Source organism: Salvelinus alpinus, chromosome 32, assembly GCF_045679555.1.
Source record: "Salvelinus alpinus chromosome 32, SLU_Salpinus.1, whole genome shotgun sequence".
Lineage (NCBI taxonomy): Eukaryota > Metazoa > Chordata > Actinopteri > Salmoniformes > Salmonidae > Salvelinus > Salvelinus alpinus.
The window spans coordinates 5003315-5027271 of record NC_092117.1 but is presented as its reverse complement, the minus strand read 5'-3'; the positions used below and the strand labels follow the sequence as shown (position 1 = coordinate 5027271).

The 23957-nt window shown below is 43.0% G+C and overlaps 1 protein-coding gene across 1 annotated transcript; it reads left to right on the top strand.

Annotated features, from left to right (window-relative positions):
* Positions 1 to 1634: 1634 nt before the first annotated feature.
* Positions 1635 to 14002, top strand: LOC139562382 (growth/differentiation factor 10-like). The gene is made up of 3 exons (XM_071380074.1): positions 1635 to 2021; positions 11758 to 12869; positions 13712 to 14002. Exons 1-3 carry the CDS (start codon positions 1742 to 1744, stop codon positions 13901 to 13903), a joined length of 1584 nt encoding a protein of 527 aa, XP_071236175.1. The 5' UTR covers positions 1635 to 1741; the 3' UTR covers positions 13904 to 14002.
* The last annotated feature ends 9955 nt before the right edge of the window (positions 14003 to 23957 follow it).

Below are 23957 nucleotides of genomic sequence, written 5' to 3'. Positions count from 1 at the left end.
GCCTACTGCTGAAAAGAGAAGACTAATTTGTCAGTAGAACACAGGAGGTTGGTGGCTTCTTGATTGGGGAGGCCAGACACATGGCAATGGCCGGAGCAGATTAGGTGGAAAGGTGTTAACAACATCAAACACGTGGTTTCCATTTGTTTGATGCCATTCCATTTGCTCCGTTCCAGCCATTATTATGAGCCGTCCTCCCCTCAGTAGCCTCCACTGCAGTAGAAGTTACCATTTCGTTTCTACAGATCTCGGACAAACAGCACTGTTTTTCAAAGTAGCTCAGACCTATCTCGAGACAATCACCTGTACGGTGAGCCCAGGCTACACATATTCATGCTATCCATCTTCATTGGGTGAGTCAGTACCACTGGAAAGTTGGGAGCGGGGCTGTGGGAAAATTTGGGATAGACTGATATAGATATGATATAGGTCTGAAGTCCTGGAGTGGGGGGAATGTATGTTGTGTGTTAGGGTTACAATTAGGGTTATGGGTTAGATTTAGGGTTAGGAATTAAGGTTAGGGTTAGGGTTTTGGGGTTAATGGTTAAGGTTAAGATTAAGGGGTAGGTTTAGAATTTAGGGAAAATGAGGTTAGGGAAAATGGGACTTTGAATGGGAATCAATTGTTTGGTTCACACAAAGATAGTAAAAAAATGTGTGTGTGGGTGTGGGTTTGGGTGTGTGTGTGTGTGTGTGTGGTGACAGAGGGTGACCTGAGAGGCCGGGCTAGTTACAGCCTCTCTGCTGGAGACCGCCGGTCTCACAGAACTAGCATTGTTGGCATGGAGCTGCAGACAGACACACACAGAGACAGACACACACACACATACACACACAATAACACCCGAGGTGGCAAGACCATTGGTAGAGTCATGTTCTGAATCCCATTTATAAAATGCGAGTTCCCTCCTTTCTTCTCACAGCCTCTCTGTAACACTCCACTTCTCAATAACATACTCATTATGCTCTCTTTCTCTCAGACACACACAAACACACACACACACACAAAGACACAAAAACACCATTCATAATAAGCCCTGGTTGGTTAATACCCAGACTGTTATTGTAGGTGTAGCACACTAATAATTTGTGACTGAGCCGCTATCAAAAGCAATTATTGCAGACAATGCTGTGATGCTATTTGAAACAGAAATGTTGACAACATAACTCAACAATGTTTGTTATGACACATTCAACAAATATCAATAAAACACCAACAGCATATTTTGTGAGTTTGAAATACTAATTTTGTGAGTTTGAAATAGTTGCTTTAAGATGGAACACACACAGAGAGAGAGAGAGAGAGAGAGAGAGAGAGAGAGAGAGAGAGAGAGAGAGAGAGAGAGAGAGAGAGAGAGAGAGAGAGAGAGAGAGAGAGAGAGAGAGAGAGAGAGAGAGAGAGAGAGAGAGAGAGAGAGAGAGAGAGAGAGAGAGAGAGAGAGAGAGAGAGAGAGAGAGAGAGAGAGAGAGAGAGAGAGGAATAACGAACTGGAACTGTAGTGTGTGAGTTCTCTCATTGGCTGCAGAAGTGGACGTCAGCACCTTTCACTACTCCAGTGTTACCCCTCTAACCTCTGGCTGTAAAGGAGAAACAAGTGTTAAAGTAGCTCTGAGGAGAGTAAACTAACCTCCAGCATCCACACGGCATAAAAGAGGAGTAAAAAAGGACGCCTTTATTACAGACACCTTTATTACAAGTCAATCCTCGGATGCGCGTTTTCTCCCTTGAGTAAAGGATTTTATGTTTGGTTCTGAAATGGCAGTCTGGTTCGAGTTTACCGCGCACATGCTTTTTCTAACGCTAGGTTGTTGTCTCGGAGCTTTGGAGGGTCGGACCTCGAGCAGAACCCCATGGGGCTTGCAGGGACAGGGCAGCGATGGAACCGATTCTCCGTTTGACCGAGACAGAGCTAATCAGGATGTGGTCTCACAGCACATGTACAGGCTGTATGAGAAGTACAACAGAGATCTGAAACGACTCAGAGAGGGAAACACTGTCAGGAGTTTCAGAGCCAGCCAAGGTGAGTGTGGCTGTGGTGTAGCTGTCTATGATGCTGGACAGGGAAAATGAATGTCGATAAATGAGTAATATCCTCAACTCTGATATGCTTCCTAATTTCTTGAGATGCACATACGTTGCGGACTATTGTCTGTTCTAAGAGGGAAAGGCGCTGATGAGATAGGCATGGAGAGAAATGCAACGTGCATAGGCGGTGCCTTCACTCACCAAGTTATGATGAATGTATGGTTATATTATATAACAACCAAAAGGTCTTTATGTTTTTCAATAATATCATGTACTGATATTATGTACTGCCCCCCCCCCCCCACCTCCCTTCTAGTAGGCAACCTAATTAATTGAAATAGCTAACAGCGGGCTGAAAAAAGCAGACGCATGTGGTCAGACACCCCAAATAGGTAGGATTGTTTTGGAACCGTCTGAGAATGCCACAGTGCTTTTTATGACGCACTTGGGCAGATCTGTATGTAGTGTGGTCCTGCCACAGCTCCAGCCGCAGATGCGCGAGAATGTGTGTAGAATTCGCCCCCAAGTGGAGCCCAGCTGCCGCGCTGGCCGCGACAACAATGCGGTAACTAGGAGACAGGGGGACACCAATAATGCACCATATCTATTTTCCTAAAGAGGCCACTGTATCCTGGGCTGGAGTATGAAGGCTTAGCACGCAGTGATGCCATTTTCCTGTGGTGTTTTTTTATGAACCTTGACCCACATTGACTTAACATTTTGTTTAATTTATTTAACCTTTATTTTATCAGGGAGTCATACTGACCAAGGTCACTTTTACAGAGGATCCCTGAATTAAATAAATTACAGAAGATACACACATCAATGTAAATACAAAATGCAAGCAGAAAGAACATGGTCATAAAAATCGAGCAGATTCATCAGTAATAAGGTCCTCAATCAGCCTTCTGAAATGCCCCAGAGGCACCAAAACATCACATTTAAGAACATGTTGAAGATTGTTCCACAAAGTCGGTGCAAGAAAACAAAAAGCTGATTTACCTAAATCCCTGAGACCTGGTGTGGTATCTCGTGTGTCCAAAGTTTAGTAAAGATGTTGGGTACAGTGAAACTTTTTGTAAAAGGGGTTTATAAATGAAAACATAGCCATGTATCACACACCAGTCCATATAACGTCCCACAGTTGACAGTGCATGTCCGATGAAAACCAAGCCATGAGGTCAAAGGAATTGTCCGTAGAGCTCCGAGACAGGATTGTGTCAAGGCACAGATTTGGGGAAGGGTATCAAACCAAATCTGCAGCATTGAAGGTCCCCAAGAAAACAGTGGCCTCCATCATTCTTAAATGGAAGAGGTTAGGAACCACCAAGACTCTTCCTAGAGATGGCCACCTGGCCAAACTGAGCAAACGGTGGAGAAGGGCCTTGGTCAGAGAGGTGACCAAGAACCCGATGGCCTCTCTGACAGAGCTCTAGAGTTCCTCTTGGAGATGGGAGAACCTTCCAGAAGGACATCCATTCCTGCAGCACACCACCAATCAGGTCTTTATGGTAGAGTGGCCAGACGGAAGCCACTCCTCAGTAAAAGGCACATGACAGCCCGCTTGAAGTTTGCCAAAAGGCACCTAAAGACTCTCAGACAATGAGAAATAAGATTCTCTGCTCTGATGAAACCAAGATCGAAATCTTTGGCCTGAATGTCAAGCGTCACGTCTGGAGGAAACCTGGCACCAGCCCTATGGTGAAGCATGGTGGTGGGAGCATCATGCTGTGGGAATGTTTTTCAATGGTAGGGACTTGGAGACTAATCAGGAACGAGGGAAAGATGAACAGAGCAAATTATAAAGCGATCCTTGATGAAACCTTCTCCAGAGCGCTCAGGACCTCAGACTGGGGTGAATTTTCACCTTCAAACAGGACAACGACCTTAAGCACACAGCCAAGACAACGCAGGGGTGACTTCGGGACAAGTCTCTGAATCTCCTTGAGTGGACCAGCCATCGCCCGGACTTGAACCCGATCTAACATCTCTGGAGAGACCTGAAAATAGCTGTGTAGCAACGCTTCCCATCCAACCTGACAGAGCTTGAGAGGATCTGCAGAGAAGAATGGTAATAACTCCCCAAATACAGGTGTTCCAAGCTTGTAGCTGTCACGTTCGTTGATGGAAGAATCAGACCAAGGTGCAGCGTGGGAAGCGTACATCATTTATTTTGATGAACATGAAAAAACAATAAACTACAACCGAACGTGAAGCTATATGCAGTGCAGAAAGCAACTAGACATAGACAAGATCCCACAAACTAAAGGTGGAAAAAAGGCTGCCTAAGTATGATCCCCAATCAGAGACAACGATAGACAACTGCCTCTGATTGGGAACCATACCCTGCCAACAAAGAAATAGAAAAACTAGAATGCCCACCCAAATCACACCCTGAACTAATCAAATAGATAAATAAAAAGTCTCTCTAAGGTCAGGGTGTGACAAGAAACCCATTTTTATTCTCAGCTTCATAACTAACTCATCAATATGCTTTTTAAAAGACAGCTTTTCATCTATCCAGATGCCCAGATATTTGTAAGCAGGGACACGATCATTATGGACGTATGCTTAAATCAGTTGTTTTTATGCTCTCTAGAAAACAACATATACTTCGTTTTACCTGCACTCAATACTAGTTTCAGGTCAATTAAGTTTTTCTATAGTAAAATGAAGACAAAACTGGTCAACCGTGGGGGTAATAGCATACACAACAGTATCATCAGCATACAAGTGCAGGTAAAAAAAAATTACAGAGTAATTTTTTTATGTAAACAGTAAACAGTACAGGACCCAGAATGAACCCTTGAGCGACACCTTTCGTAATATCCAGGAAACCTGATTTAACACCATCAGTAGATACATATTGAGTTCTATCTGTCAAGTCATGTTTAAACCAGCTACATGCAGCCTGGTCTAGGCCAATTGAGGAAAGCCTCTGAATTAGCAGTGAGTGATAAACCGTATCGAAAGTCTTTGACAGGGTCAATGAAGGTCAAGGTTGTCTTTAATCCATACAGTTAACCACATCATTCATAACTAGGGATGTGGCCGAGAGAGTGCTATGACCTGGTCTAAAACCTGACTGATGTGCACTACATTTAAAATGCATTTCAAAGATAAGAAATATCTTAGCTGGGAATGAATCAAGGATTCTAATATTTTAGCTAGGCAAAAAAGTTTAGAAATAGAGGGATAATTATTTAGGTCACAAGGGTCACCACCTTTGTGAAGGGGGAATACATGGGCCACCTTCCAAACCTTGGGGATGGTACCAGATATAATCGTCATGTTAAAAATATTGGTTAATTATTCAGCAATCAGGGGGGCAGAGAGCTGTAGCAAAAATGGATCAAGCATATCAGCCCCAGTGGATATTTTTTTTTATATCAATCTTAAGCAAGGAATCTAGCACATCACAGATAGTATATTGTTGAATTGAAAAAAAAGATTCACTGGAAGTTGACAGGTTAACCGTTGAGTCAGCTAAAGGCTGGCAGAGGGAAGAGCAGTCTATTGAATGAAAAGGGTCAATTAAACCACTGTTTATCTCAAATGAAAGGCCTGCCGAGATAAAATGATGATTAAAAGCATCACTTATTCCACTCTTCTCAGGTATGATGCCAGAGTCAGACAGAACTTGCTTAGGCGGGGAAGAAGAGGAATTTGTACACTTCAGTGCATTTACTGTTTTCCAAAATGTTGAATGATCACCAGCAGTCAGAGATGGAGCTGAAAAAGTGGCTTGATTTAGCTTTTTTAATCGAGATAGTACGTCTGTTTCTCAATTGTCTGAAAGTTTACCAGTCCACTACACAGTCAGTATTCCTTGCTTTGGCCCAGGTCTGATTTCTCATCTTAATGAGCTATGATAGCTCTGAAAGAAAACCAAGGGTTAGATCTATCTTTGACTCTGAATTGTTTAAAAGGGGCGTGTTTATCTGCCAGAGGAATAAATATAGAAGATAAATGTTCTAGAGCCAAAAAACGTTTTACAATGTCTCTTCTTAATTAGTTAAACAAGGATTAGTATTTTGCTGTTTCGTATCTCTAATACATACTATGGGGACAATGATCACTGAGATCATATGCAAATATTCCACTGGAGAAATATTTATGGGGGTTATTAGTAAGAATTATATCAATCAATGAGGAGTTTACAGAGTTTTTCACATATAGCCATGTGGGTTTTGAGATCAATTGAGTCAGATTAAAATCAATGCATATACTCTTAAATTGATCTGAGGCTGGGGATAGACAATCCAGATTCAAATCCCCTAAAATGACCAACTCAAAGGACAAAAAAACGTGTAAAAACACTTGGATATAGCACCAACAGCATCCGCTATGGTATATCCCAGAAACAAATAAATGTGTATTCTGGTTTATGTACACAACCAGGAGCTCAGAAATATTTAAAGATTAAATTAGATTTTGCATACACTACCAGTCAAAAGTTTTAGAACACCTACTCATTCAATGTTTTTTCTTTATTTTCACTATTTTCTACATTGTAGAATAATAGTGAAGACATCAAAACTATGAAATAACACATATGGAATTATGTAGTAACCAAAAAAGTGTTTATATTTTATATTTGAGATTCTTCAAATAGCAACCCTTTGCCTTGATGACAGCTTTGCACACTCTTAGCATTCTCTGAACCAGCTTCACCTGGTTCCCACATATGGTGAGCACTTGTTGGCTGCATTTCCTTCACTCCGCGGTCCGACTCATCCCAAACCATCTCAATTTGGTTGAGGTCGGGGGATTGTGGAGGCCAGGTCATCTGATGCACTCTCCTTCTTGGTAAAATAGCCCTTACACAGCCTGGAGGTGTGTTGGGTCATTGTCCTGTTGAAAAACAAATATTAGTCCCACTAAGCACAAACCAGATGGGATGGCGTATCGCTGCAGAATGCTGTGGTAGCCATGCTGGTTAAGTGTGCCTTGAATTCTAAATAAATCACAGACAGTGTCAGCAGCAAAGCAGCCCCACACCATAAAATTTCGGATTATCTAAGCATTTGTATTTCCCACCGTAAAGTATGGAGGAGGCTCCATAGTTTACGGTGGGAAAACACATGCGGAGATCATCCGTTCACACGCACCGCGTCTCACAAAGACACGCCGGTTGGAGCCAAAAATTTCCAATTTGGACTCCAGACCAAAGGACAAATTTCCACCAGTCTGATGTCCATTGCTCGTGTTTCTTGGCCCAAGCAAGTCTCTTCTTATTAGTAGTGGTTTCTTTGCAGCAATTCGACCATGAAGGCCTGATTCACACAGTCTCCTCTGAATAGTTGATGTTGAGATGTGTCTGTTACTTGAACTCTGTGAAGTATTTATTTGGGCTGCCTTTTCTGAGGCTGGTAACTCTAATGAACTTATCCTCTGCAGCAGAGGTAACTCTGGGTCTTCCTTTCCTGTGGAGGTTCTCATGAGAGCCAGTTTCAGCATAGCTCTTGATGGTTTTTGCGACTGCAAATTTTCCCGTATTGACTGACCTTAATGTCTTAAAGTAATGATGGACTGTCGTTTCTCTTTGCTTATTTGAGCTGTTCTTGCCATAATATGGACTTAGTCTTTTACCAAATAGCCCTATCTTCTGTATACCCCCCTATCTTGTCACAACACAACTGATTGTCTCAAACGCATTAAGAAGGAAAGAATTTCCACAAATTCACTTTTAACAAGGCACACCTGTTAATTGAAAAGCATTCCAGGTGACTACCTCATGAAGCTGGCTGGGAGAATGCCAAGAGGTTGCAAAGCTGTCATCAAGGCAAATGGTGGCTTTTTGAAGAATCTCAAATATAAAATATATTTTGATTTGTTTAACACTTTTTTGGTTACTACATGATTCCATATGTGTTATTTCATAGTTGTGATGTCTTTACTATTAAGCTACAATGTAGAAAATAGTAAAAATATAGAAAAACCCTTAAGTGAGTAGCTGTTCCAAAACTTTTGACCTGTAGTGTATATGGCCACTCCTTTCCCTTTCTAGAATCTGTCACATCTAAATACATTAGAATAATTTACTTCAAAGTCTTTATCAGATACAGAACCACTGAACCATGTTTCAGAGTGAAGCAGAATGTCAGGACATGAGTCCTGTTCCCAAATGTCTATTTTCTTTATAATACTTTGCACATTTAGGTGCATTAGCCCAAGCCCCTTACGAGATTTAAAGTCAGAGGGGTATTCAGCTCATTCCCATAAGAGCTAACAGGCATAGGGTCATCTGCAGCTGTTCGTTGAATGAGCTGAGACTTTGCCAAGGTCCCGGGCCAACCACGTGAGAGCAAAGTAGTCTGAGCATTTGACAATTCGCTGGATGCAGTGGCTGGGGCGGGAAGTGGGAGAGCAGTGTTGGCAGAGCTCAGTCTACCTGGATGAAGCTCCCGCCAAAGGAGTGGAGCTGCTGCAGGGGATCAGAGTGGCTGCTGGTGCTCAATTCTGTGTGTGCACAGGCCTTGGTGTGCCTCCTGTTGCATGGTTGGGGCTGCCATTGGGGGCAGGAGTGTCCCAGGCCTGTCCTGGGCATGGGAATAGGGAGGGTAACCAAAACTTGCCTGAGAGGGAGGTTGTGGGGGTAATTGAGGAGGGTGGTGTGGAGGGCAGTGTGGCTGGCAAAGCTCCAAACTCTCAGCATATGAGGGCTGATGATGTGAATGATACATGGTGTGGACTGCATCATGTGGTGCACTACCCTCAACACTGTTTTTCCAGACCCTAGGGTAGTGGTCGGTGCTGGGTAGAGCTGGGCTGAGATGAGGTGGGCCTGGTCTGGTAGAGCTGTTCTGCGATGGGTCAGGTCATGTAGAGCTGTGCTGTGCTGTGATGGGCCGGGTCTGGTAGAGCTGTGCTGAGGCGGGCCAGGTCTGGTTGAGTTGTGCTGAGTCGGACCTGGTCAGGTAGAGCTGTGCTGAGGCGGGCCAGGTCTGGTTGAGCTGTGCTTTGATGAGCCAGGTCTGGTAGAGATGTGCTGTGATGGTTCAGGTCTACAAGAGTTGTGATGGGCCGGTTCTGGTTGACCTGTGCTGCAACGGGTGTATGGCTTGGGCATAGCTCAGTGTATCTGCATGCAGTTCCCCGGAGAGAAGTGGTGTGGGGGGGGCAGTGTTGCTGGCTTTTCGCCGGTCTCTGTTAGGCACCACCGGGTGCAGGTCTAAAGGAGCGTCTGATTTGTCTCAGGGAGTTGGTGGCTGGTCTGCTGCTCCTGTGGGGTGAGGTGGACTGGCCACCCAGAGAAACATCCTTTAACGGCCTGGCGAAGGTGGGGACTGCCTCTGTACAGGTGTACATGGTCATAAAAACAGTCATAAATCTCTCCTTTGGAGCAAGGTAGATATTACTGTCTTTGCAAGCGGGAAGATGGTGGAGGTCCTCTCTATCACTCCCCTTAGTGATGTGGGCACCCTCTGCTGTTTGGCACACAGGTCATTGGTCCCTGTGTGAATGATTATATGGCTTGGAGAGCTAAGCTGGGCCACAGTCAAGTGCTCCATAGCTCTCTCTGTTGTTGGGCACTTTGACACCTTTTAATTTTGGAAAGGTTTATTCTCTAATTTAATCGTTCGATTTGAGTCCAACATTAATATTATGTCTGGTTTCTCGTCAGGTCTATGGAGGATGGCAGGAGTGATGGGAGTAATTACAGGCCATGAGATGGGGATGGAGGGGGTCAGCTGTGTTGGTGCATTGGTTGGTTGGGTTGGTCGGTTGGTTGGGTTCGTTGGTGGGTTCTGATTCAGCTGTTGGCCTGGTCCTGGGTTTTTGTGGGTTTCTTTGTAGAGTGGATGGTGGTGGCTGAGAAATTCCTGCCTTAGTTCATTAAGCTCTTTCTGCAGGTCGTGCATGTGGCTGGTGTTGACTGGGCCGGGTAGTTCCTCTCTAAGTCCGCACACTTCCATCCTGAGAGCCTAAACATCCTGACAGCCTAACTGTCCTCCTCAACATTTTCATGGCACACTGCAGCTCCCGGATCCCATCCCTATCCAGGCTGATCTCCTCCGCTATAAGATGCTGTGGTACTGTAGGTGTACCGTGTGAGAGAGGCGTGCTCAGGGCTGTGTCTGCTGCAGGCAGGGGAGGGAGGGACCCTGAGGGCTACATACTGGGGCACAGATGGAGTGAGGGCTGTTGTAGGTAGTGACAGTGGAGAGGTTTTAAGTTGAGCAACAAAAGGTTTTATTTGGTCGAGCTAGTGGACCAATTGATCCAGACTGGACTCCGAAGCTTGAATCATCACAGTGCTGTTATTATATATATCAACATTACATTTGGGGGTGGAATCAATATACAGGTGCCTCATTGTTCTGTTTTCTGACATGTTAAGATCATTGTTGGTCTTGTGGAGAGCTGTGTGCCAAGCATTAGGATCGTCAGAAGGTCTCATTTAATTTCCTTGTTCGCTTTTAGGATGAAGTCTGCCCTCAGAGTCTCTGGAGATTCCCCAAGCAATTTCTTTTCGATTTTCTTCAGGATACGTGATGGCAAGGTCTCTGAAATAATGCTTCGAGAACGCATCCATCTTCATCTCCACGTTGACCTCTTTGAACAATGCACGCTTCTCTAGAATGATGTGCATGTTCCCCTTGATGAACGCACTCATTTAAACAATGCACCGATAGATCAATTGACTTTGCACTTTTAGGAACAATAAAACAACACATCGCACATACATTAAGATACTTTCTCGATGTTCAGAAGGTTTCACCGCTTCAACCTCCTTTCCAAGTGCTCTTCTGCTTGTTTTTTTGTTTATCTGAATGCTTGTTTCCCTGTCAAGCCTGAACTATCCTCCAGAAATCCTTTGGAAATCCATCCTCTTTCTCCCTCTGTTGCTTTCGTGTTTGTTTATCTATGTCCTAATTCTTGTTGTCGTCCTTTGGTTGGGTTTATGGTCCTCCTATCCCATTCCTTCCTTGGGTTGCCTGATGATTCAGCGGTTGAGTCTTGCGAGAACCAAGTCGGTCAATCTCTCAAAATCTCTCCAAACCGTTTGCACAAACGGACGTTCCTCTACACGAGCAGAACACAGCAATGCACTAAAATAACTCAACTGTGCGCATATAATATAAACATTTCAATTTAAGGAGGAGCTCTTCTTAGGTGGTTATCAGACAGCATGTTATTTTTTTACTGCAGAAGCCATGTAATCTAAGGAGAGACGTAAGGGAGCAACAACAAGAGATCTGTAAAAACCTTAGGTTAGTGTCTTGGTGCGGGGCAGACAGTGTTGGCTGTATTGGTGGCTTAGGGGAAGCTTTGGGGGAAACTGAAATAAGCGTTTCCATATGCCTGAGGCTGGATACAGAGTAATGTATATCTCTTAAGTCACTCCATACATCCGCAGACGCATATACAATGGACAATACGTCTGCTGTTTGCCTAGTGTACATCATGAATATGTTACTCATGCCACCCTCCCCCCACTCCTCTGCACCCATCTCCCTCCCTCACTCACTCCCCCTCTACTCTCCTCTCCTCTCTTCTCTCCCCATCCCCCTCACCCTCTCTCTTTCCTTCCCCATCTCCCTAACTCTTCCCCTCTCCTATCCTCTCCTATAACAGCCAGAGAACGATGGGTTCCCTCTCCAGTCTGGTTTCACTCAAGGTTTCTTCCCACCTAGGGAATCAATGTGCCTCTGTCTGCTCTTTAGGTGTTAAGGCCTGGGTCACTGTGAAAGACTATCTGAAGTAACACATTTCTCCCCCTGTAGACTCGTCTGACCAGAGGACGTTTTACCATCTGAACCTGACGTCTCTCCAGGACTCGGAGCGCATCCTCTCTGCCACGTTTCACTTCTTGTTCGACCGGTGCCCACGGCCAAGGGCCTGGTTCAGCAAACGCTACAAAATCCCGGCCTGTCGCTCTCTCCACCTCCACCCTGCTCCCTCCATCCACCTCTTCCTTCACTCCAGCCCCTCTGGGTCAGGGTTCAATCCAAGGTCGCAGGCGTCATTGCTAGGCAACGTGACATTTCACCCTAACCAGAGAGGGTTGTGGCAGACGCAGGACGTGACTGTGGCGATAAAGGAGGCCAGGGAAAAAGGCAGCCATTTGGTGTCAGTGGAGCTGGACTTTGGGCTGCAGTACCACAGACAGCCAGAGGACACGCTGTCGGGGGCCAGTCTACCTTATTTGTTGATGTACGCAGACGACCATGCGCTAGATGAGCCCAACAGTGTGGCACAGACTTTACAGAGGTATGGCCCTGAGGCTGAGGTGAAGGAAAATACTTCTCGCCCTTCTCTTCTTCCCCCTAAGCAGGGGTCAAAGGGTCGTGTGAGAAGGGGGGTGCCATCCCGCCCAGACTCCATCCAGAACAACGAGCTACCAGAGGTGGAGTACAGGCCTAGCGGATCCAGGAAAGAGTACCTGTTTGAAACCGCCTACCGCACCCTGAAACCTAGCAATCCCAAGCCTGGGAGGAAGGAGAGGACGAGGAACGGCCAGGGCGGAGAGGAAGAAGTCAAAGATGGAGAGAGGGATAGAGGGAGTCAATCGCCAGTTCTGAGCTTGGACGAGAGGACCCCAACGACGAGCAGCGATGGCGGGAGTAGGTTGCAAGACAACAGTGAGGGAAGGAGTGATGGAAGAAACGATAGAGGGAAAGCAGGAGGAAGTAAGTCTCCAATGCTGAGTTTTGATGAGTGGACAATGCGTAAGGCGAAGAAGAGACAGCGGGGATCGGAGGCCCAGATTAGGAGCTGCTCTAGGAGGACACTCAGGGTGGACTTTGCCGACATCGGCTGGAGTGAGTGGGTCCTGGCGCCTAAAGCCTTCGATGCCTACTACTGCGCTGGAGCCTGTGGATTCCCCATGCCCAAGGTAAAGACTATGACTGGCTGGATTTGAACCCATGTGAAATCCAGTCTTTGGTAGCCTTCTGAGCTAAAGACTAGTCTCAATACATATGGCTAATGTTAGAGCACAGAGCAGAGCTTATGTAAGGCAGAGAGGACACCCTCACATGACTGTGGAGAATGTTTTTCTGGTTCCCAATTTGGAACTGCTTCATTGCTCCCAGTCTGATGATATGTCTACACCATTTATGAAATAGTATAAATCAGTAGATACATTACTGGCCAGTGCGGACACACTTACATGTATGTTATGTTTTCCTACTTGCACTTTATTAAATGAATAACCATTGTGCTTCTAAATCATAGATAGCTTTTATCAAGGCTAGTCTTCCTTCTTTAAAAAAAAATGCAGAATAACCTTAATGTATTCTTTCCTGTTGAATTATTGCAGGCATTGTCAGTTTTATTACAGGCATTGCCTCTACCTACATGTTCATATTAACTCAATTGCCTCAACTAACCTGTGCCCCCCCGCACATTGACTGTATGGTATATAGCCTCGATACTATCATTTTATTGTTGCTCTTTAATTATTTGTTATTTTTAAATGTTCTTATTTTTTTTTTTACTTCAGTTTATTTTAGTAAATACTTTCTTAGGACTTATTTTTCTTACAAATGCATTGTTGGTTAAGGGCTTGTAAGTAAGCATTTCACTGTAAGGTCTAAAGCTCTTGTATTCGGCGCACGTGACAAATCAAATTTGATTTGATTTGAAGTGACAATGCTGTAACCTCTTCTCTCTCCCTCTCTTTCTCTCCCGCACCGGCCATTCCCATTCTCGCCCCATTGCTTCTCTCTCTCCCAGGTGCTGCATCCCTCTAACCATGCAACCATCCAGAGTATAGTTCGTGCGGTTGGGATAGTTCCAGGGGTCCCAGAGCCCTGCTGTGTCCCAGAGAAGATGAGCCCTCTGGTGGTTCTCTACCAGGACGAGGGAGTGAACCTGGTGCTCAAGGTCTACCCCAGCATGTCGGTGGAGAGCTGTGCCTGCAGATAGACCCAGAGGACAGAGGGGAACAATGTTAGACAAAACAGGATGGAATGGCAGGAATTTAAAAGGACAAAAAAAGGGAAGTAAAAAAAAAGACAGAGATATATTCATAAAAGGACAGATGAGTTGAGGTGTCTGTCCGTCTCTTCGTCCCTTGTATCCCTCAGGCGTTTGACACGGAGATGGTTGAACGTGAAGAAGCATTGGAGAAGCACATTATCTGTTGTTGCAGCACCAGTCATGTCCTCCAGTAGCAGTAGACACACACCACCACAATATTCTCCACATCTACCATACCCTCGACAAAGCAGCATCACCACTTCAAGGACTACAGGTACTGAGAGAGCTCTCTCCCTCCAAACAACTTTAATTAAAATCGTTACGTTCAAAACCAGGGCTGCTTGACTGGGGCTGTGTTTATTTTTTGTTTTTTAGGCACTGATCATGCTTACTTTAATATACCAATTTCAGACAGAAGATGTGGCATGTTACCTGTAAAAAAAATACACTGAGTGTACGAAACACCTTCCTAATACTGAGTAGCCCACCCCTCCTCTTTTTCCATCAGAACAGCCTCAATTCCTCGTGGCATGGACTCTAGGAGTCAAAAGCGTTCCACACAGTCCAATGGTTCCCACAGTTGTGTCAAGTTGGCTGGTGGATCATTCTTGTTACCGACAGGAAACTGTTGAGCGTGAAAAACCCAGGAGCCTTTCAGTTCCGTTCAACAGCACTTAATTCTTGTATTTTACCTTGGGCATTCCACGTTTAGTCACGGTAATTAGGCCTACCAAACGAGTATCCTAACAAACTTGTCCCTCTTATCACTCTGACATCAATGCAAATGTTATTGAAAATCAAGAGTATAACCTACCTGGCTGGCATGAAAATGAAACACAGGAAAAGCGTCTTAAATTCGCGATTTAAGTGCATAGATTACATGTATTTTACATGTTTAAAGACAGGTGCATGATAATGGTCCGTTCTAAATCAAAACTAATTTTACACATATATTATTTAGTATATGTAAAGACAAGATTAAATCAAGAATAGTCTGATGGGTGACAATATTAGCCTATCACTTGTGAATTATATATATTCACTTGTGAATGATGCCCAGCTTGTGTGCAGAAAGGCAAGAAACAGCGGGTTTTTTTGCGACTTTTTAAAATCATAGTCTCACACCTCATGTAGGCCTATATCTTTTGATAAGGTTTGTATCACAACTAAAGTAACTTCTTAAAATGATGCAGATTAATTCGCCTCACACCGGGTGTAGAGCCTAACTGGCGTACAAACACAACACGTGAGTTTCAAGTTTGGGGAAGATAATTTTCACCATAAAAAAATGCAACTTTATAATAAAAGTATTACATGCGTATTTCGCATTTGCGGTCACTTTTGAGAATGGTGTTTTCCCGCTAATTTATTGCATTTTGGAACGTTCGCACTTATAGCCTGCTACCGCGTGCGCATTGCTGAGCTTATAATGTGATGAAGTAGCCTAATAGTTTATCAACATTTTAAACTAAACGTTCTGATCTGTTGCTTTAAAAAAAAAAAAATTGATGCTAGAGGTTGTATTAATTTGGGATCTATCGCATCCCACAACTTTCCCAGACTATGTTTGGAATATTTATTTCTCGCATAGAATAGCATAGTTCAACTTTTGTACTATGTGGGATAGTAGATTGACATAGAATAGTGCAGGGATCATCAACTAGATTCAGCCGTGGGCCAATTGTTTCTATATTATTTCATATATATATATACACACATATATATATATACACACTACTGGTCAAAAGTTTTAGAACAGCTACTCAAGGGTTTTTCTATTTTTACTATTTTCTACATTGTATAATAATAGTGAAGACATCAAAACTATGAAATAACACATGTGGAATCATGTAGTAACCAAAAAAGTGTTAAACAAATCAAAATATATTTTATATTTGAGATTCTCCCAATAGCCACCATTTGCCTTGATGACAGCTTTGCACACTCTTGGCATTCTCTCAACCAGCTTCATGAGGTAGTCACCTGGAATGCATTTCAATTAACAGATGGGCCTTCTTAAAAGTTAATTTGTGGAATTTCTTTCCATCTTAATGCGTTTGAGCCAAGCATTTGTGTTGTGACAAGATAGGCGGGGTATACAGAAGATAGCCCTATTTGGTAAAAGACCAAGTCCATATTATGGCAAGAACAGCTCAAATAAGCAAAGAGAAATGACAGTCCATCATTACTTTAAGACATGAAGGTCAGTCAATACGGAACATTTCAAGGAACTTTGAAAGTTACTTCAAGTGCAGTTGCAAAAACCATCAAGCACTATGATGAAACTGGCTCTCATGAGGACCGCCACAGGAATGGAAGACCCAGAGTTACCTATGCTGCAGAGGACAAGTTCATTAGAGTTACCAGCCTCAGAAATTGCAGCCAAAATAAATGCTTCACAGAGTTCAAGTAACAGACACATCTCAACATCAACTGTTCAGAGGAGACTGCTGCAAAGAAACCACTACTAAAGGACACCAATAAGAAGAAGAGACTTGCTTGGGCCAAGAAACACGAGCAATGGACATTAGACCGGTAGCAATTTGTCCTTTGGTCTGGAGTCCAAATTGTTGATTTTTGGGTCCAAACCGCCGTGTCTTTGTGAGACGTGGTATGGGTGAACGGATGATCTCCGCATGTTTATTTTACACCGTAAATCATGGAGGAGGAGGTGTGATGGTGTGGCGGTGCTTTGCTGGTGACACTGTCTGTGATTTATTTAGAATTCAAGGCACACTTAACCAGCATGGCTACCACATTATTCTGCAGCGATATGCCATCCCACCTGGTTTGGTGTGACTATTATTTGTTTTTCAACAGGACAATGACCCAACACACCTCCAGGCTGTGTAAGGGCTATTTGACCAAGAAGGAGAGTGATGGAGTGCTGGATCAGATGACCTGGCCCCCACAATCCCCCGACCTCAACCAATTTGAGATGGTTAGGGATGAGTCGGACCGCAGAGTGAATGAAAAGCATCCAGCAAGTCCTCAGCATATGTGGGAACTCCTTCAAGACTGTTGGAAAAGCATTCCAGGTGAAGCTGGTTGAGAGAATGCCAAGAGTGTGCAAAGCTGTCATCAAGGGAAAGGGTGGCTACAATGTAGAAAATAGTAAAAAATTAAGAAAAACCCTTGAATGAGTAGGTGTTCTAAAACTGTGTATATACTGCAAATTGGTCGCAAGAAGCCTAAACCGATATAATATTTGACTAAAACATAATCATTTCACACCTTGATTACATCTGGCAACATTGTCCTGCGTTGGGTGCCGTCTTTGTATAGGACGTGAAAATGGGTGTCTGTGGCAATTAAAAATCCCATGGCGCTTATTGTAAGAGTAGGGGAGTTTACCCCGGTGTCATGGCTAAATTTCCAAACTGTCCACATTCCATCATGGCCACCTAATCATCCCTCTCATTACTAATTGGCGTATATCACTCCTCACCTCTCTACCTGAAAGCTGAAGTGTGGTTAGAGTTCTGGCACAAAAATGAAAATTCAACAACAACAAAAATTTGCTCAGAAAACTTGGGAGACCAAATAAAACCACCCGCGGGCCACCAGTATGGAAACCCCTGTGTAGGCTACATTACATGGATTTATTGGACTTTAAAATGTAATGTTCCAAAGGTCTGCGTCAGTGGCTTCTAGGCTATGCATGGAAGCCAGGAGATGCTAAATGTGTTACTGTTAATTAACAGTCAATTACCATGAGACCGGCAGTTATTTGCTCGACAATCACCGGCTGACAAATGTCATGACCACCACAACCCTAGCCTTGCCCATTCACCCTCTGAATGGCACACACACAATCCATGTCTCAATTGTCTCAAGGCTTAAAAATCCTTCTTTAACCTCTCTCCTCCCCCTCGTCTCCACTGATTGAAGTGGATTTAACAAGTGACATCAATAAGGGATCATATATTTCACCTGGATTCACCTGGTCAGTCTATGTCATTGAAAGAGCAGGTGTTCCTAATGTTGTGTACATTCAGTGTATATGGCAATATTTATATGACCCACTTTCAAACAACCCCTTATTTACTACTTACTTGCAGGTATACCCCTTTTACATATATCAGTGGCTAACTGGCAAATTAGGAGGGGTGGGGGGTGTTTACATTTCAAATTAAGAAGGTATTAAACAATGGAAGTGTTGATGAATTTACATGCAAAAAAGCAGAGAACCATTCACATAGACCTGATACCAGTATTTTGGTTACAGGGTCTGTGAAATTGCAAGAATCAGGAGTCTTTAGGTGGGATTTAATTTGCCATGTTTATTTTTTTACCCCCTATCTATTTTCAGATACTCAGTAAAGCTAGTATGAAAAACACGGCATGGTAAAATAGTGGGATTTTTGTCTGTATATGAAAGGGATTGGAGACAGAGTCCAGGGCCATGTTCATTAGGGCACGTCGTAGAAAAACATTTTTTCAACAGAAAATGAAAACAAAGGTTTCTTATTGGACAAGTTCAGATAGGACCCCCCCCCCCCTGCTTCGCTCTGTTTCAGACAATGTTTAATGTTCCATGCCTACTGAGCAGGAACCTGGATACTCATTCACTAATACTGTACATACTGTACTGTACATCCCTATACTTTCCCCTATCTGAACAGTGCACTAAGGGACGGAGCTCATGTTGTTTGGTGTTCATGTTTATTTTTAATTGGCCCAGACTCATTGGTCGCTCAAGCTCGAATTACGGTAAAAGACCTCAGTGTTCTGTATAGGCAGCTTACAAAGTACATGCATTAAATACACAGAACGCTTTTAAAGCAGATGCATTATAGTGGCACTTTGAGGTTAAGCATACTGTGTACGTACTTGTATTTGTTTGAGGGACGTTTGTGTTTTGTTGTAAAAAAATTATTCTACCGTTTTTTTCTACTACTAAAACTACCCTCAAGTGAATCATAAAGATGGCTTCTGGAATTCATTTGTCTTTTTATTCCCTCCTTAAGAATATTTTCAAGCCTGCTATGTATAAGTGGATGAAGAAAGCCAGAAATGTTTTTCTATATTGTATGTGAGAGTATTTTGAAATTAATTTGTCTGGGTTACCATATTATAACATTTTTATTTCATGGCTTTGGTGCAATTTTCACAAGTATGTGGTAGATTTTCACAACTCTTAGTAAAAGCCTCAAAACTGATCAGCCAAAGGCATTTGTTTCAAAACTCTAAGCACATTTTTATTGACCAAGTACAACACAAATTCATAGACACTTTTTTACCAAATTTAATAACGATTTCAATTATTTTACTGAGTTACAGTGCGTATAAGGAAAGCAGTCAATTGAAATTAATTTATTAGGCCCTAATCTATGGATTTCAAGACTGGGCAGGGGCGCAGCCATGGGTGGGTCTGGGAGTGCATAGGTTCACCCACTTGGGAGCCAGGCCCACCCACTGGGGAGTCAGGCCCAGCCAATCAGAATGAGTTTTTCCCTACAAAAGATCTTTATTACAGACAGAAATACTCAGTTTCATCAGCTCTTCGGGTGGCTGGTCTCAGACGATCACGCAGGTGAAGAAGCTAGATGTGGAGGACCTGGGCTGGTGTGGTTACACCTGGTCTGCAGTTGTGAGGCCGGTTGGACGTACTGCCAAATTCTGTAATATGACGTTGGAGGGGGCTTATGGTAGAGAATTTTTTTTACCCCTTTTTCGTGATATCCAATAGGCAGTCTTGTCCCATCGCTGCAACTCCCGTATGGACTCGGGAGAGGCGAAGGTCGAGAGCCATGCATCCTCCGAAACACGAAGCCGCCAAGAAGCACTGCTTCTTGACACAATGCTCGCTTAACCTGGAAGCCAGCCACATGTGTCGGAGGAAATACCGTACACCTGGCGACTGAAGTCAGCGTGCACTGTGCCCGGCCTGGCCTGCCACAGGAGTCGCTAGAGCGCAAAGGGACAAGGACATCCCGGCCGACCAAACCATCCCCAAACCCAGACGATGCTAGACCAATTATGCGCCGCCTCATGGGTATCCCGGTATCAGGTATGACTATGTCCTGGGAAATGTTCTTGTTACTTACAACCTCATGCTAATCGCATTAGCCTACATTAGCTTAACCGTCCCATGGAAGGGACATCGATCTCTGAAGAAGTTAATCAGCTTCTTAGTATGCCACACCTGTCAGGTGGATGGATTATCTTGGCAAAGAAGAAATGCTCATTAACAGGGATGTAAACAAATTTGTGCACAATATTCAAAAGAAATAAGCTTTTTGTGCATATGGAACATTTCTGGGATATTTTATTTCAGCTCATGAAACATGGGACCAACACTTTACATGTTGCTTTTATATTTTTGTGTGTTTCACTTCGCAATACATAGTCAAAGTAATTGCTTTTCACAATGTAATGCTCACATTACTTTTGACATGATTCTCTTCTCTTTTGTTAAAACAGATTTTAGTATTACTAAATCCAACTGCCCTTAATTGATGATGACTTTGGTAAACCTATAGATTTTACATGCAAATTGGTTTGTACAGAGTTTGAGAGCCACGTGTCCGAAAAAGTAAAAAAGATTAAAAAGTATGATATACTCCTTCAAGACGGTTGGAAAATCATTCCTCATGAAGCTGGTTGAGAGAATGCTAAGAGTGTGCAAAGCTCTCATCAAGGCAAAGTGTGGCTACTTTGAAGAATCTGAAATATAAACTATATTTGAATTTGTTTAACAATTTTTTGGTTACTACATGATTCCATATGTGTTATTTCATAGTGTTGATGTCTTCACTATTATTCTACAATGTAGAAAATAGTAAAAATTAAGAAAAACCCTTGAATGAGTAGGTGTGTCCAAACTTTTGACTGGTACTGTATATCCATAATGATTTCAATCCAGAGCTATGTCAGGCTTGGATTCGCCTTCCCAAAAGCTATCTCCCCAGGTGCATGAACAATGAGGATATTTACGGAGATTTCGATGAGAACCTATGGCCAGATGCTTAAGATAGGCTTGATGCAAACTAGTCCCTTCTAAACATTATGTTGCTTTCATTTCTTTCATTTGTTTATGTTGTGAAAGATGCCTTCAGTGATCACACATTTGATCCACATGGGATATAAATTATGGAAATTGGACGTTTAGACAATTTTATGGGTAGTGCAAGTGTATTGCCTAGTGTGAAAACAGTGTAATGTACAATACTGTAGCATACTACATTCAAATGGCAATTTTGAAACATGTTTCAACACATTTTTTGCTATTGGATTAACTGGTTGTTAAACTAACAAAATTGAGAAGACATCGTTATGTTGTGTTTTGGTTTATTAAACAAATGTATTTGGGATCAATGGTTATGTGGCAAAAGATGTCTACAAACAAAATGAATGAAAATGAAAGGTTTTTAATGTAAGACTGGCTGCGTTACAGGTGTTACCAGTTTGGAGTTTTGCACAAAGAGTTTTGAAAATTCACCACATACTTGGAAAAATAGTGCCAAAGCAATAAAAAAAGTATTATATTTTAGAAGGAGATATTTGTTTTTGTACATGTGTTTTAAATTATGAAAAAGTTGCCATTATAAGAACTAGAATAAAAAGTATTTAATCCAACTTTGTCAATGGAATATGTAATTGTTTTTAAGTCACTATGTGGTGAAGATAGTGTTAAATGGTGACAATAATGTTTTGAAGCCAGTTATAAACACAAGACAAAAAACATTAAAGCATCAAACTCTATGGCAAACATGCAAAAACTTCAAGGCCACAGACCTGGCTGGTTGCTATAACGTGCTTCAAGGGGGAGGCCATTTTTAACCAGATGCCTCCAGCTGCCCAAACGGCTCAAACTGTGTCTTAGCAAAGTACTATTTTATACCAAGATTAAATGGAGGTGGAGAGATGGTTTAATCCTTCATTGACAACGGTAAAAGGTTCCACTTATACATCCTGTCATGTGGGTAGCAAATAATGAACATCTGGCATATTACATTTACCCAAAGCTATGAGAGGGTAAACTTCTCGTTCCAAGGTGAACCCACTTTAACACAGCTGCCGTGTGTGTGTGTGTGTGTGTGTGTGTGTGTGTGTGTGTGTGTGTGTGTGTGTGTGTGTGTGTGTGTGTGTGTGTGTGTGTGTGTGTGTGTGTGTGCGTGCGTGCGTGCGTGCGTGCGTGCGTGCGTGCGTGCGTGCGTGCGTGCGTGCGTGCGTGCGTGCGTGCGTGTGTGATGTGACTGATGCCGCTATGGATCATTGGCGGACAGAAACAACCAGGCAGTAATTAAGATGTCATGCACTTGAATTTCAAAAGAAGGAGCATTGCACTTCCCCTCGCTACCCATCTGTGCCCCCTTCAAGAGGAGAATACGTTTGAGCGCAGGATGCTCCCCTCAATGGCCCTTTTCCCTTATGGATGATTTCACCCCTCTTGAACTCAGACTCTTGTCAGTTGGATTTTGATTTATTTAGCCTAAGATAGGCTAGCCTACTTACTGTACTTTCTAATCATAGTTGTTAAATTGGTACAGAGCTAACTACATGCAACCTACTGGTCATGTAGGCCTAATATAAGAGTTTAAGACTTTTCTGTATTCAACTTCAGTGTATGAAAGTGCGAGAGGTTCATTACCTTGAGATTACAAACTGTAGCCTTGACATTCCCTATGTTGACAGACTGATGAGTTCAATAAGGGTAGTAGTGAGATCATTCAACTAGAAGGAGTCCTCTAAATACCCTGTACCCTACTTTTAAATCATGAGAATTATTTGGGCAATCATCTTTTCACACTAGACCATTTGTGCAAATACAATAATGGTAATAGCATAACATTATGCCAAATATTAGAGTTGTGGCCTACTGAGTTGAAGACAGATTCCAGGTCAGTTCGTTTTAAAAATGTCCCGTGTCTCTGAACAGCCTCGCGGTCCAGCAGCTGTGCTCTGTTTCCGGCGGTCCGACTCACTTCAGACCAGCAACACAGGGCAGAAATTTAACCCCGACGTCAGCTGCAATCAGGATCATGCATGAAAATCCTGTCGAGCCGTCAGCTTAATATGCAAATGTGGTTCAAATCCTCAGTTCAGTGAAGAACCACAGTATTCCTGTTTTATAAATAAAGTGCAGTTTAGCTGGGAGAGCTAAGGGCAATATTTGGGTTTCCAAATGGAGACTGAACAATTCATGGAGGATATGAAGGCAGCTATTATGAGACGACAGAGAATTTTCTGTGCTCGTCTGAAACGGGTCTTTCCGCAAGTGATTAGAACCCGAGGCGAACCGTCATTCTGTTAATTAGGAGGACTAATATTGTGTGGATTTATATAATCACATTCACATTTATTCTATAATGTCTTAAACAGAACTATGATTGTTTAACTGAATAGTCACAGTCAGAGTCTGTGCTTTCCATGGTAAGTGCTATTGGGTTTGGTTACTTTGTGATTGAACTCAGAGAGGTCGAGGCCTGACTTACCCATGAACCTTCAGGGCCTGGTACCTACTTCCCGCCTCATTTACCTGCATCAGAGAGGTAATGTCTGTAGGCCAGGTTTACCCTGCAGCCTCAATTTAGGTTTAGGGTGTTTTCACCAAAAAAGTCATTATCTTTAAATAGTTTCTATACAAGGGTGAAACTGAAAACTCTGTACGGACTTAGGGTAGAGCTATTATGAAAACGAGCTGTTGACTCAAAACAAGTTATATACAGTATCTGCTGACCATATGGTGTTCAGTTCACTATGACTATCTGAAAGGACTAGACAGTCAGCAATATGGCTGAAGCTCCCCTCTAAAGACATCACTCTTCTTTCAGATCTATGAGAACACTTAGGGCAGGGGAAAGGGACTTGGGCGGGTTCAAATGGAGTTGGACCTGGTCGATCATGTGGAAAGAGCTCACTCTAGAGGTGAGTTCAATCTTAACAAGTAAAACTGAGAAGAAATGTCATCTTTCCAGCTTTATCAATGTGAGAAATTGCCAAATAGTTGACCTTGTGTGCCATTTAATACTGGGTGTTTTTGTCTTCCAGTTAC

What these genes read in the sequence shown, in the direction of transcription:
- LOC139562382 (XM_071380074.1), top strand. Translation starts at nt 1,742, where the DNA reads ATGTTTGGTTCTGAAATGGCAGTCTGGTTCGAGTTTACCGCGCACATG. An exon ending in GAGTTTCAGAGCCAGCCAAG is followed by an intron (nt 2,022 to 11,757) that starts GTGAGTGTGGCT and finishes CTCCCCCTGTAG; the next exon opens with ACTCGTCTGACCAGAGGACG. An exon ending in GTGGATTCCCCATGCCCAAG is followed by an intron (nt 12,870 to 13,711) that starts GTAAAGACTATG and finishes TCTCTCTCCCAG; the next exon opens with GTGCTGCATCCCTCTAACCA.